Here is a 15,227-nt window from a genome sequence, read left to right as displayed (position 1 = left end):
GACACAGAGGATATCCCCAGAACTGTGTTATAGAATTTGTAAATGCTTTCATAATGCTAAAATCTTATATTTACCACCAGTTGTATTTATGAAACCACCATTATTTTTGGTTTACTTAAAATAAATCAAAAATTTAATGGAAGAAATAAATAACTTAAAAAAATGAAATATTTCAAAAATACATCAATTTATTTTATGCATTCCATGTCCCATTAACATTGTTGTTTGATCAAATAATAGCAAATCTCTCAGGAAACAACTTCACTGATGCGAAGACAGTCTCGTGTATCCCATGACATTAAATGCTGTGTTTACGTGGGATTTTCTATTATTTGATCAAACAACAATATAAATTGTTATACAAAGATAAAATGCACCAATAAAAACACATCTTTAAAAAAAGAATTTCAACTTTTTTAGTAATGTTTTCCATCAAATTTTTAAGTAAAGATTTGTAAATAATGCAAAAATAAAGGTGGTTTTATGAGAAAATTTAGTGGTAAATATGGGCTTTCAGCAATATTAAAACATTTTTTTAAAAAGTACATGTAGTTTACAAAACTGTGTAGGCTTTCCATGTACTCAACATATTAATCTAACAAAAATCTTCAAAGCACATGCCCTTTAACATATCAATTGCACGTTATACATTTACAATGTGTAGTAACCATCATGCAAATGAAGAAACTGTATATCTCTTAACCTGTCAACCACGAGTTAAATTCTCACAAATGTAGTGCATCATTGCACTTCAACGCCCACGCCGCGCGAAGAAGTTTTGGATCAAGTTGATGAGAAGTTATCACATACGAGTTTTTGTAATTACAACCAAGTGGAACGCGTCCTGCATTAAATCCCTGAATACGTGTGACTTTCATGCCGAGTCTGTGAACACAGATCCCCACGTACACGTCCTCCAAGTAAAAGAAAGGAACGTGCTTCGAAACTTCGTACACTTTCTGGACCACATCCATACTTGTAACGTACCCAGTACCCGAACAGTATCCCGGGAACTGAGACGGAGGATACATTTCTCGGGGGACATACCATTTATACCCTTTTTGCCGAATGGGACTCTCGTTTATACGACATTGCCCACCAATGGACGTTTTAAGAACACTGTCGTACTTCTTCAGAGTTAGTTTCAACGCAGGTAAATTCACATACATATCATCGTCTGTTTTTAATACATACTTTGCACCCTTACATTTGATGCTCGCCCATTTAAAACCCATCATGGTTTTTAAAGTTAGATTATTGTAGTGGTCGATAAAATCTTCTTGAACAATGTCCCTATACGTAGCGCTCTCCGTTTCTACAGCAACTTGAAGATTCACATTCGAGGTCATCCCGAGGAGAAACACGTAGCGTATGCTTCCCTGGTTTCGACTCGTGGGAGTGAGCCACGTCTCTCGCAAAGCTTTCCGCCTCTCCACATTAGAGTGGATGGTGCTGATCAACACAATTATGTCGACTGAGGGGCTTCTGTCTGTCGGTTGACAAATGTTTTCATTGTCTAACACATAGGTATAATTGTGTGGGAAACAGGCGGTGCAGTTTAATGGTCTCCCCTTTATACGCTGTGATGTTTTAAGAGTCTGTTGGTCTCTAGTTTCCTTTGTCGGTATGCTTTGAATTATTCCTGCTGTTTGATGTTTACTTGTAAAATTAACTTTCACTGTCATATTCCTTGTTCCTTGTGGTGTTACGGTCAAAGTTTCATTCGATTGAGACTTCATGTAAAACTGTGAAACCGCATCATGCAGCTGCTTATTGACTGTCCGGAGTAAATTTACCTGATGAGAGGTTACGGTTAAAATATTTAGAAGACACAGCGTTGATAAAGTCGCCATTAGGTATATAATGGTTGTTGCATTACAAAAACGAAAGCACCGAACACATCCTAGTTTTGATTTGATCTCCGCCATATTTCATTTTAGAGAGCGTCCATTTCCTTACACGGCATTTTAACAGTAGTATACCTTCCAGTTCACAGTGCGTGATCAAGTACAGTGCCGTGTCCGGGTCACCGCACACACAAAATTATATAACCTGTCTGAACGCTGCGAAAACACCCACGCCTGTACACAATTATAGTGATAATCCATCCGGAACGACAATGGAAAGTCCCATCAGTTTAAATCAAAGTACTGAAAGTACTAAAAAGCGCTGAGCTGACTTTTTAAAAAATTCTGTCTGTATAACTGAATAATGCATATTCTGCAAGGAAATAACACATGTTAAACATACTGTATATGACGTTGATAAATACAATACTTCTCATTACCAGCTCGTTGGAGTTATCGCGCTTTGATGACTCTTGTGCGTCATTGGTAAGAAATTGCATAAATCTCGCGAGCAAGTGCGAGATTACTGGGACATAAACGGAACGAAACGTACATAGCACCCCCACCCCCTTTTTTAAGAGTTAAAATACATGGTGTATTTTTAGATAAAATTACCATTAGTCAAACTGCAATTAAATATTCTAACACTATCTTATTAAAGATGTTACATGTTTCTTAATTAAACTCCACCACACCTATTTAAAAAATTCCAAACAATGATGTTCTCTGGACATCCAAGTCCATCAATATTTTGTAATTTTCAAATTAGCTTAGATGCAGTTTGGAAACGCATTAGGTGTGTTAATTAGTGTTATAAACGTGTTTAAAAAATGCAGTGTGGCACATACATACATGTTCTAAAATATGGAGATTTATGGGGTGAGGGGGGTACGATTACAAAGTCCATGCCATATGAACCTGTCCTAATTGTATGATAAAATAGAATATCTTCATAGTCTGACAGAATAACTTTAAAAACATATTAATCACATTAATTACAAGAAAATTTCTTGTGTTGGATGTGCATATAGGTTTTTCCCCTCACAGTTCTTGCGATTGATGCTTTATATCGGCACGGTCAGATTTGGCAAATTTAGTAGCTTCTCTCCCTCATATAGTTTAATAAGATCGTCTGTTTTCTTTTAAGAATAATCAATTCCTAAATTTGACTTTAGAATTTTAATCAATGTTGTGGTTTACAGTCGGTTATAATATGTATTCGATACCATAATTCATATTACGTATGCCTAAGTATAATGTATTTACACTATGTTGTCCCGGTAGCACGACTTTACGCGCCTTTAATTTGAAGAGTTCCACTAATGGAAATGATAAGTATTGTCATTATGATAATTTTGGCCCCACACGGGAACCAAAACCCTACCCCTGGGATAATGAAATTAACAATTTTCGTAGAGTTACCTGCTTCTTCATTATCAATAGCTTTAAATAAGATGCTATTGAAATGCTTTACACATAAACACTATATACCAAGTTTGGCCCTACCCTGGAGTCAGAACCTTTATCCCAAAGATCATGAAGTTTACAATTTTAGTAAAGGCCTTCCTGCTCTACATGACTATATATATGCAATTGATTTTTCTTTCAGGTGCGAGGTTGCATAGAAGATTTTTGAAAAGTTGTGAAGTTTAGGCAGTGTTTGAAAATTTTAAAAGAATTGTAATGGTAGTTATCAGAAGTTTAAAGTGTTTTTGATAATACAGTATCTTATTTTGTATAACATGATTAGGATTCATTTGGCAGCAGGCAGAGTCTATATATGCCCTAGGTACAACGTATATGTAATGTCCACATAATTATAAATTGAGAGATTACAACGTATTTGATAACTGATAATAATATTTCAAATTGTTTGAAGTAAAAAGATAATACATCACACAAAGTACAATGATGATAATTATATAGGGCATGCATAATAAACCAACAAAACAGAGAAATGGAAAAGAAGGGAAAATAAGGGGGCGGTTATTGGGAGATTAAGTTCAAAGTGTTCAATTGTTAACGCAAGGCGGACGCTGACCAAATGCTATAGAAAGGAATGGAAACTGTAAAGCCTATCATTCACAACAACTGATATTTAATAATAATAAAAAAAAAAACAACAAAAAACTTACTACTGTGTTCTAGTTTAATAGTTCATGAAACATTTTTAGAATACAACCGAAATAAAACTTATTATCTATAGTTGAACACACTTGTCAAGCAAGAAAGAAGAAAAACTGAACAAAAAACCCAAAATGCACATATCAATCACATATACCAAGTAGAAAGGGTCACATGTATTCATGTCAAAACACACCAACACAATAATGAAAGGCTATAAAACACTTTACACCCCTTTCCAGAAATCATTTAGATGTACATATGTCCATCGTAGCGAAATTCAACGACTTCAAGCAACGTCCTAAATCGCGGTCAACCTCTCTAAAAGGGACGAATTCTTTCATAAATGAACAATTTCCACCAGAAATTGTTGAGCAGCGGAAAGAGCTGATCAGAGGGATTAGGGAGAAGAAAAACTGAGGACAAAGAACACGATTAGTATCCAATACACAGTACGTAAACGGAATACTCTACAAACCCCTACCACCCGACACGTTTGTGATGGACATGAGGTATACTGGGGAATCAGACAATCTATTCAAGTGCTCTCCTGGAATGTGAATAGGAGTTTGGAAAGTAAACTACGTGAATCTGTTTTTGTAAATATTGTTTGTAAAAATTATTTGATTTTTATGCCCCCGAGATCGAAGATCGGGGAGCATATTGTTTTTGTCCTGTCTGTAATTCTGTCATTCTGTCTGAAACTTTAACCTTGCTAATAACTTTTGAACAATAAAAGATAGAGCTTTGAAATTCCACATGAGTATTCCTTGTGACAAGATCTTTCCGTGGGTACCAACATTTTTGACCCCGTGACCTTGGAGTTTGACCTACTTTTTGGAAACTTTAACCTTGCTAGTAACTTTTGAATAATAAATGATAGAGCTTTGATATTTCACATGAGTATTTCTTGTGACAAGACCATTCCGTGGGTACCAACATTTTTGACCCCGTGACCTTGGAGTTTGACCTACTTTTTGAAAACTTTAACCTTGATAATAACTTTTGAACAATAAGAGATAGAGCTTTGAAATTTCACATGAGTATTCCTTGTGACAAGACCTTTCCGTGGGTACCAACATTTTTGACCCCGTGACCTTGACCTTGGAGTTTGACATACTTTTTGAAAACTTTAACCTTGCTAATAACTTTTGAACAGTAAGAGATAGAGCTTTGATATTTCACATGAGTATTCCTTGTTACAAGACCTTTCTGTTGGTATTGAACCTTTTGACCTTGACATTTGACCTACTTTTAATTTTTTTTTTTTTACATTGGTCATAACTTCTAAATGGTAAATATTAGAGTTTTCATATTGTACATGAGCATTTCTTTTGACAAGATCTTTCTACTGGTACCAAGATATTTGCCCTTGTGACCTTGGCTATCTTCAGAATTGGCCATTATCGGGGGCATTTGTGTTTCACAAACACATCTTGTTTGTCTTTCAGAATGTTGAATAAGGGCTGATACGGTGTTAGATACGTCTTTATGTGATAATGAATTTGATGTGTTAACCTTCCCCAGGGCAAAGGGCTCCGGGGGTTGTCTGGTTCTGTCATTTCGTAAAAGAAAAACATTTATCTATTCTTAAATGTGTATATGATATTTTGATATGGATAAAGATTGAATGCGTCTTTGATTCTGATTTATATATCCGTTTTTCATACACCCACGATGAGAACAATGCATTTTATTCTCAAAATGGCTCAGACATTTTTGTCTGTTTAGAAAACGATATTGACAATGTACTCATAGCAGGTGATTGAAACAGTAGGGTTGGTAGTAAACTGGGCTATCTCGGTCATGATGTAATCGCTAATTCTAAATGAGCTCTTTGAGTATGATATTGATTTTTGCATGCCCTGTCGTAAATCTGAAGACCGAGGTGTAAATACATTCGGACGACAGCTAATTGACCTATGTAAATCCACAGGTATGACAATTTGTAATGGTCGAGTTGAAGGGGATGAAAATGGTAGAATTACGTTTCACAACCACGTAGACACAAGAGTTATTGATTATGTACTTGTGCAGAATTTTTTTTCTTCGGTTTGATGAATAATTTACGTATAGGTGACTTTAACATGTACCGAATCTTTTTATTTTAGAATGTACCTATGATATAGATGCTGTTAATGTTGTCAATAACGTAAATGTGCCAAATGTTATTCAAATATACAGAAGGAAGGGTGAGGAAATGCAGCAGATGAATGGTATTCTTATGTCCAAAAGAAAAGATTTAGAAGTCACAATTAATAACACAACACAAAACATCATAAGTTTGGATGAAGGTGTGAATAATTTCGTCTCTCAGATAAACGAAATATTTGAACCATTTTGCAAAAAAGTTTTTATCTTAGATCGGTAAAGTTGGCTACTAGTAACCAGCTACTAGTAACTGGCTACTTAAAAAGAGAAAAGTTGGCTACTAGTAGCCAGCTACTTGAACCAGGAAAAGTTAGCTACTAGTAGCCAGTTACTAGTAGCCAGCTACTAAAAGTATGAAAAGTTAGCTACTCGTAGCCAGCTACTACAAAATATAAAAGTTATAATTACTGATAGCTCGCTACCAGATAAAAGTTAATGAGTTTGAAAATTATTATCTATCAGATTTATTTCTAAAGAGGACGAGGAGTCGTATGAAATTTCATGCTCAATTATCCCCAATTACATAACATTGCAATGCAAAATATGAATAAACTTTTTCAACTGAGTGTTTACTTTAAAAGTGATACGGATTGAATTCAGACCTTCAATCATTTGATATACCATCCATTTTGAGATATCTGCTACTTTTACAATTTGATTCGAGTTACCCTGAAATTTCAACGTAAGTGTGAATACCGTAAGAAACTTTATGTTTGACTTTATGTTTGTATTAGATATCTGACGAATTTACGACTATACATATGGCAAGAAGTGATAGATGGTGTTTTGGTACTCCACGAATTTTCAGATATCGCTCTTTAGGAAATCAGTTACTTATACATTTTGATTATCGGTACAATGAAATTTCAAGATCCGTGTGAATACCTTAAGGAACTCCGTGTTTATATCATAAATTTAACTAACTTACAACGATACGTATGGCAAGTAGTGATATTGGGTATCGTGATATGTCATCAATTTTCAGATATCACGCTTAAGGAAGTCAGCTACATATACCTTTTGATGGCAGGTAAACTGAAATTTCAAGTTTTTCGCAAATATCTTAAGGAACTCTGAGTTTGTATTAGATATCTGACGAATTTACAATTATCAAAGTGAAGAAGAGTGATATTAGGTATCTTGACATGCCATAAATTTCCAGATATCACGCTTAAGGAAGTCAGCTACTTATACCTTTTGATTCCTGGTATCCTGAAATTTCACGTTTTTCATAAATATCTTAAAGAACCCTGTGCTTGTATTAGATATCTGACGAGTTTACAACTATCCATGTGAAGTGGAGTGGTACTAGGTATCTTGATATGCCATTAATTTTGAGATACCACGCTTAAGGAAGTCAACTACTTATACCTTTTGATTGCAGGTAACCTGAAAATTAAAGTTTTTAGAAAATATATTAAGGAACTCCGTCTTTGTTTGAAATATCTGATTAATTTACCAATGCACATATGACAAAATCTGATACTAGGTATCTTGATATTCCATCATTTTTCAGATATCACGCTTAAGGAAGTCAGCTACATATACCTTTTGATGGCAGGTAAACTGAAATTTCAAGTTTTTCGCAAATATCTTAAGGAACTCTGTATTTGTATTAGATATCTGACTAATTTACAACTACCCACGTGAAGTGGTGTGATATTAGATATCTTGATATGCCAACAATTTTCGGATATCATACTTAACGAAGTCAGCTACTTATACCTTTTGATTCCTGGTAACCTGAAATTTCAAGTTTTCCGTAGATATCTTAAAGAACGCCTTGTTTGTATTAGATATCTGACTAATTTACAACTATCCATGTGAAGTGGAAGGGTATTAGATATCTTGATATGCCATCAATTTTCAGATATCACCCTTAAGGAAGTCAGCTACTTATACCCTTTAATTGCAGGTAACATGAAATTTCAAGTTTTATATCAATATTTTAAGGAACTCCTTGTTTGTATTAGATATCTGACGAATTTACAAATATCAAAGTGAAGAAGAATGATATTAGGTATCTTGACATGCCATAAATTTCCAGATATCACGCTTAAGGAAGTCAGCTACTTATACCTTTTGATTCCTGGTAACCTGAAATTTCACGTTTTTCATAAATATCTTAAAGAACTCTGTGTTTGTTTTAGATATCTGACTAGTTTACAACTATCCATGTGAAGTGGAGTGATATTTAGTATCTTAATATGCCATCAAATTTTAGATATCACGCTTAAGGAAGTCAGCTACTTATACCTTTTGATTGCAGGTAAACTCAAATTTCAAGTTGTTAGAAGATAGTTTAAGGAGCTCCTTCTTTGTTTTAGATATCTGATTAATTTACCAATGCACACATGACAAGATGTGATATTAGGTATCTTGATATGCCATCAATTTTCAGATATCAGGTTTAACGAAGTCAGCTACTTATACCTTTTGACTCTAGGTAGCCTGAAATTTCAAGTTTTTCATAAATATCTTAAAGAACTCTGTGCTTGTATTAGATATCTGACTAGTTTACAACTATCCATGTGAAGTGGAGTGGTACTAGGTATCTTGATATGCCATCATTTTTCAGATATCACTCTTAAGGAAGTCAGCTACATATACCTTTTGATGGCAGGTAAACTGAAATTTCAAGTTTTTCGCAAATATCTTAAGGAACTCTGTATTTGTATTAGATATCTGACTAATTTACAACTACCCACGTGAAGTGGTGTGATATTAGATATCTTGATATGCCAACAATTTTCGGATATCATACTTAACGAAGTCAGCTACTTATACCTTTTGATTCCTGGTAACCTGAAATTTCAAGTTTTCCGTAGATATCTTAAAGAACGCCTTGTTTGTATTAGATATCTGACTAATTTACAACTATCCATGTGAAGTTGAATGGTATTAGGTATCTTGATATGCCATCAATTTTCAGATATCACCCTTAAGGAAGTCAGCTACTTATACCTTTTGATTACAGGTAACCTGAAATTTCAAGTTTTCAACAATAATTTAAGGAACTCTGAGTTTGTATTAGATATCTGACTAATTTACAACTATCCATATGAAGTGGAGTGGTATTAGGTATCTTGATATGCCATCAATTTTCAAATATCACCCTTGAGGAAGTTAGCTACTTATACTTTTTGATTCTAAGTAACCTGAAATTTGAAGTTTTCCGTAAATATCTTGAGGATCTCTTCGTTTGTATTAGATATCTGACTAACTTACAACCACCCACGTGAAGAAGAGCGATATTAGGTATCTTGATACCTATTATCATACCTCTTCACGTGGATAGTAGTTTACAGTCAGATATCTAACAGTTCCTTAAGCTATATACAAAACACTTTAAATTTCAAGATGTCTGGAATCAAAAGGTATAAGTAGCTGACTTCGTCGAACGTGATATCTCAAAATTGATTGCATATCAAGACAGTTCATATAAAGCTCTGTAATATCGGCAAAGATAAATTAGTCAAGTATCTAACATATCTATCTGACAATTGATGGCATTTCAAGATACCTAATACCACTCCTCTTCAGGTTGAAAGTAGATAATTAGTCTGATATCTAATACAAACACACAGTTCCTTAAAAGATATCTACAAAACGTTTGAAATTTCAGGTAACCAGGAATCAAAAGGTCTAAGTAGCTAACTTCCTTAAGCGTGATATCTGAAAATTGATATCATAATAAGATACTTAATATCACTCCTTGTCATATGTGAGATGGTAAATTAGTGATATATCTAATACAAACGCAGAGTTCCTTAAGATATGTACGGAAAACTTGAAATTTCAGTCTACCTAGAATCAAATGGTATAAGTAGCTGACTTCCTTAAACGTGATATTAGAAAATTGATGGCATATCAAAATACCTAATATCACATCTTGTCATGTGTGCATTGGTAAATTAATCAAATATCTAAAACAAACACGGAGCTCCTTAAAATATTTTCTAAAAACTTGAAATTTCAGGTTACCTGCAATCAAAATGTACAAGTAGCTGACTTCATTAAGCGTGATATCTCAAAATTGTTGGCATATGAAGATACCTAATATCACACCTCTTCACGTGTATAGTTGTAAATTAGTCAGATATCTAATACAAATGCAGAGTTATTTAAGATATTTATGAAAAACTTGAAATTTGAGTTTACCTGCAATCAAAAGGTATAAGTAGCTGACTTCCTTAAGCGTGATATCTAAAAATTGATGGTATATCAAGACACCTAATATCAGTCTTCTTCACGTGGTTAATTGTAAATTAGTCAGATTTCTAGTACAAACACAGAGTTCCTTGAGAAATTTATGAAAAACTTGAAATTTCAGGTTACCTGCAATCAAAAGGTATAAGTAGCCCACTTCCTTAAGGGTGATATCTGAAAATTGATGGCATATCAAGATACCTAGTACCACTCCACTTCACATGGATAGTTGTAAACTAGTCAGATATCTAATACAAGCACAGAGTTCTTTAAGATATTTATGAAAAACTTGAAATTTCAGGCTACCTAGAGTCAAAAGGTATAAGTAGCTGACTTCGTTAAACCTGATATCTGAAAATTGATGGCATATCAAGATACCTAATATCACATCTTGTCATGTGTGCATTGGTAAATTAATCAGATATCTAAAACAAAGAAGGAGCTCCTTAAACTATCTTCTAACAACTTGAAATTTGAGTTTACCTGCAATCAAAAGGTATAAGTAGCTGACTTCCTTAAGCGTGATATTTAAATTTGATGGCATATTAAGATACTAAATATCACTCCACTTCACATGGATAGTTGTAAACTAGTCAGATATCTAATACAAGCACATAGTTCTATAAGATATTTATGAAAAACGTGAAATTTCAGGATACCAGGAATCAAAAGGTATAAGTAGCTGACTTCCTTAAGCGTGATATCTGGAAATTTATGGCATGTCAAGATACCTAATATCACTCTTCTTCACTTTGATAATTGTAAATTCGTCAGATATCTAATACAAACTCAGAGTTCATTAAAATATTGGTAGAAAACTTGAAATTTCAGGTTACCTGTAATCAAAAGGTACAAGTAGCTGACTTCGTTAAGTATGATATCCGAAAATTGTTGGCATATCAAGATATCTAATATCACACCACTTCACTTGGGTAGTTGTAAATTAGTCAGATATCTAATACAAATACAGAGTTCCTTAAGATATTTGCGAAAAACTTGAAATTTCAGTTTACCTGCCATCAAAAGGTATATGTAGTTGACTTCCTTAAGAGTGATATCTGAAAATTGATGGCATATCAAGATACCTAGTACCACTCCACTTCACATGGATAGTTGTAAACTAGTCAGATATCTAATACAAGCACAGGGTTCTTTAAGATATTTATGAAAAACTTGAAATTTCAGGATACCAGGAATCAAAAGGTATAAGTAGCTGACTTCCTTAAGCGTGATATCTGGAAATTTATGGCATGTCAAGATACCTAATATCATTCTTCTTCACTTTGATAATTGTAAATTCGTCAGATATCTAATACAAACTCAGAGTTCCTTAAAATATTGATAGAAAACTTGAAATTTCAGGTTACCAGGAATCAAAAGGTATAAGTAGCTGACTTCGTTAAGTATGATATCCGAAAATTGTTGGCATATCAAGATATCTAATATCACACCACTTCACGTGGGTAGTTGTAAATTAGTCAGATATCTAATACAAATACAGAGTTCCTGAAGATATTTGCGAAAAACTTGAAATTTCAGTTTACCTGCCATCAAAAGGTATATGTAGCTGACTTCCTTAAGCGTGATATCTGAAAAATGATGGCATATCAAGATACCTAGTATCAGATTTTGTCATATGTGCATTGGTAAATTAATCAGATATTTCAAACAAAGACGGAGTTCCTTAATATATTTTCTAAAAACTTTAATTTTCAGGTTACCTGCAATCAAAAGGTATAAGTAGTTGACTTCCTTAAGCGTGGTATCTCAAAATTAATGGCATATCAAGATACCTAGTACCACTCCACTTCACATGGATAGTTGTAAACTCGTCAGATATCTAATACAAGCACAGGGTTCTTTAAGATATTTATGAAAAACGTGAAATTTCAGGATACCAGGAATCAAAAGGTATAAGTAGCTGACTTCCTTAAGCGTGATATCTGGAAATTTATGGCATGTCAAGATACCTAATATCACTCTTCTTCACTTTGATAATTGTAAATTCGTCAGATATCTAATACAAACTCAGAGTTCCTTAAGATATTTGCGAAAAACTTGAAATTTCAGTTTACCTGCCATCAAAAGGTATATGTAGCTGACTTCCTTAAGCGTGATATCTGAAAATTGATGACATATCACGATACCCAATATCACTACTTGCCATACGTATCGTTGTAAGTTAGTTAAATTTATGATATAAACACGGAGTTCCTTAAGGTATTCACACGGATCTTGAAATTTCATTGTACCGATAATCAAAATGTATAAGTAACTGATTTCCTAAAGAGCGATATCTGAAAATTCGTGGAGTACCAAAACACCATCTATCACTTCTTGCCATATGTATAGTCGTAAATTCGTCAGATATCTAATACAAACATAAAGTCAAACATAAAGTTTCTTACGGTATTCACACTTATGTTGAAATTTCAGGGTAACTCGAATCAAATTGTAAAAGTAGCAGATATCTCAAAATGGATGGTATATCAAATGATTGAAGGTCTGAATTCAATCCGTATCACTTTTAAAGTAAACACTCAGTTGAAAAAGTTTATTCATATTTTGCATTGCAATGTTATGTAATTGGGGATAATTGAGCATGAAATTTCATACGACTCCTCGTCCTCTTTAGAAATAAATCTGATAGATAATAATTTTCAAACTCATTAACTTTTATCTGGTAGCGAGCTATCAGTAATTATAACTTTTATATTTTGTAGTAGCTGGCTACGAGTAGCTAACTTTTCATACTTTTAGTAGCTGGCTACTAGTAACTGGCTACTAGTAGCTAACTTTTCCTGGTTCAAGTAGCTGGCTACTAGTAGCCAACTTTTCTCTTTTTAAGTAGCAGTTACTAGTAGCTGGTTACTAGTAGCCAACTTTACCGATCTTTTTATCTTGCACAGACTCTCGAAAGAAAACTGTTGACTCAAAGCCGCGGTTTGATGATCGATGTAAGCTTTTGTGTAGTATTTATGTACAGTCACTTACAGCATTTAACCATGATCGTTGTGCTGAAAATAGACAACGATTATTGATAGATAAAAATACATGTAGATATAATTTCATATGAAAAAAGGGAAGAATTTTTACAATAGACAAAAGGTAATAGGTTAATATGTTATTTAAGTAAGGATAATCCGAGGCATTTTTTACAAAATTTTCACACTAAAGCGTACAAAGAGTATCACCTCTCTGTGTGCAAATGACTTTTTTGACCACTTTAAGAATGTTTTGTCTGCCAATGATAAAACCTATATAAATTTTGACAAAAACTCTGTAAGGGATGGTTGTAGTTTTGAAGAATTAGATGATATCATAAGTGAGAAAGAAATCTTTGATGCTCTAAATAGAGCATTTAGATGAATAAATCACATGGTGTTGACAATGTCTTGAACGAATATTTATGTAAATTCAAAAATGTTTTGTACCGATGTTGCTTACTCTGTTTAATTTTATTTTAGATAGAGGAAGTTTTCCTTAATGTTGGTAAGAGGGAATTATAATGCTTATTTTTAAGAAAGGAGATGCCAATATTACTGATAATTGTCGTGGTATAACACTTTTTAAAAGTGGCATTTCAAAAACTTCACATCAATTTTGAATGATACATGTATGCAAGTTATTGAAATGGTCACCAAAACATAATGGGATATATTATGCCCAATTCGGTGTTAAACCAGGTTATGACACGACAGATGCTGTTTTTGATTTGCATGACATGATTTAAAAAAATTAAGTATTGTTGCTTTGTGGAATATCGGAAGACATTTGATAGTGTTAACAAACAAAAACTATGTCTTAAATTATTTCACAATGGAATTGCGGGTAAAATGTATTCAGTGATCAAATCTATTTATACTGTTGAATTATTGTAAAAGCATGTGTAAAGTATAATGGTAGTACATTTATTTCAAATTTCTTTGACGTGCAAAATGGTCTCATGCACGGTGAGGGATTATCTCCATTTTTATTTTCTATGTACATAAACGATTTTGAAAACTATTTGAATGAAAACACATTGGAAAACGTTGAATTGAAAGAATTGTCATTATTTTTGTTCCTCTATGCTGATGATACTGTATTATTTGCAGAAAGTAGAAATGTATTACAGAACATGTTGGATAAATTATCTGAATATAGCAACAAGTGGAACATACATGTTAATGTAGAGAAAACAAAAATTGTAGAGTTTAAAAACATTTTAAAATTAAGTACACAGGATCGATGGTCTTATCATGGCATTTAAATTGATGTAGTGGATAGTTTTATTTATTTTGGGAGTTAATCTTTTTTTATAATGGAAAATTTACTAGAACTCAAAACACCTTAGCATCACAAGGAAGGAAACCCATGCTTCATATAATGAAATAATGTAATGAAAACACATGGAATATCGAAATTAAATTACATGTATTTGATACATATGTAAGTAGCGTTTTGAATTACTTCGTGAAGTCTGTGGTTTTTGTACAGCCAAAGTTATAGAAAAAGTACAATTAGAATTTTGTAAAAGAATTATGCATATTTAAAAAAAAAGTACACCAACGTTTATTGTATTATCAGAATTAGGAAGATTACCTTTAAATATTGTCAGAAAACAACGAATCTTGAAATATTGGGTTAAACTTATAGATACAGACAATTGTATTTAGAAATCATTGTATAATCATATGTTAGAATATTCTGACTTACATCACAATACATAATTTTCGAGTTACCCAATAGTTATTTCTCTTTGTTGAACTCTTACACACAGTGAGAGGCAAAGCGTGTAAAACATGCTTATCGCTCCCTTCATGTCTTGCTTAAAACGTCATGCAACCACCCGAAATGCAGGGACACTTACATCTAGTAGGTTTACGAGTATTTGATAATAAAATAGCTTTAAAA

At 33.2% G+C, this 15,227-nt stretch overlaps 1 protein-coding gene across 1 annotated transcript; it reads right to left on the bottom strand.

Annotated features, from left to right (window-relative positions):
• Window positions 1-607: 607 nt before the first annotated feature.
• On the bottom strand, window positions 608-4,560 carry LOC125680259 (beta-1,3-galactosyltransferase 1-like). The gene has a single exon (XM_056156290.1). The coding sequence runs from the start codon at window positions 1,926-1,928 to the stop codon at window positions 726-728; it is 1,203 nt and encodes a 400-aa protein (XP_056012265.1). The 5' UTR covers window positions 1,929-4,560; the 3' UTR covers window positions 608-725.
• Window positions 4,561-15,227: the final 10,667 nt, after the last annotated feature.

The sequence above is a fragment of the Ostrea edulis genome, chromosome 2 (genome assembly GCF_947568905.1).
Source record: "Ostrea edulis chromosome 2, xbOstEdul1.1, whole genome shotgun sequence".
NCBI lineage: Eukaryota > Metazoa > Mollusca > Bivalvia > Ostreida > Ostreidae > Ostrea > Ostrea edulis.
Note: the sequence above shows the minus strand (reverse complement) of the source record. Positions and strands in the feature narration are given on the sequence as shown.

Excerpts from the sequence above, each read along its gene's own strand:
- LOC125680259 (XM_056156290.1), bottom strand. The coding sequence starts at position 1,928 with ATGGCGGAGATCAAATCAAAACTAGGATGTGTTCGGTGCTTTCGTTTT.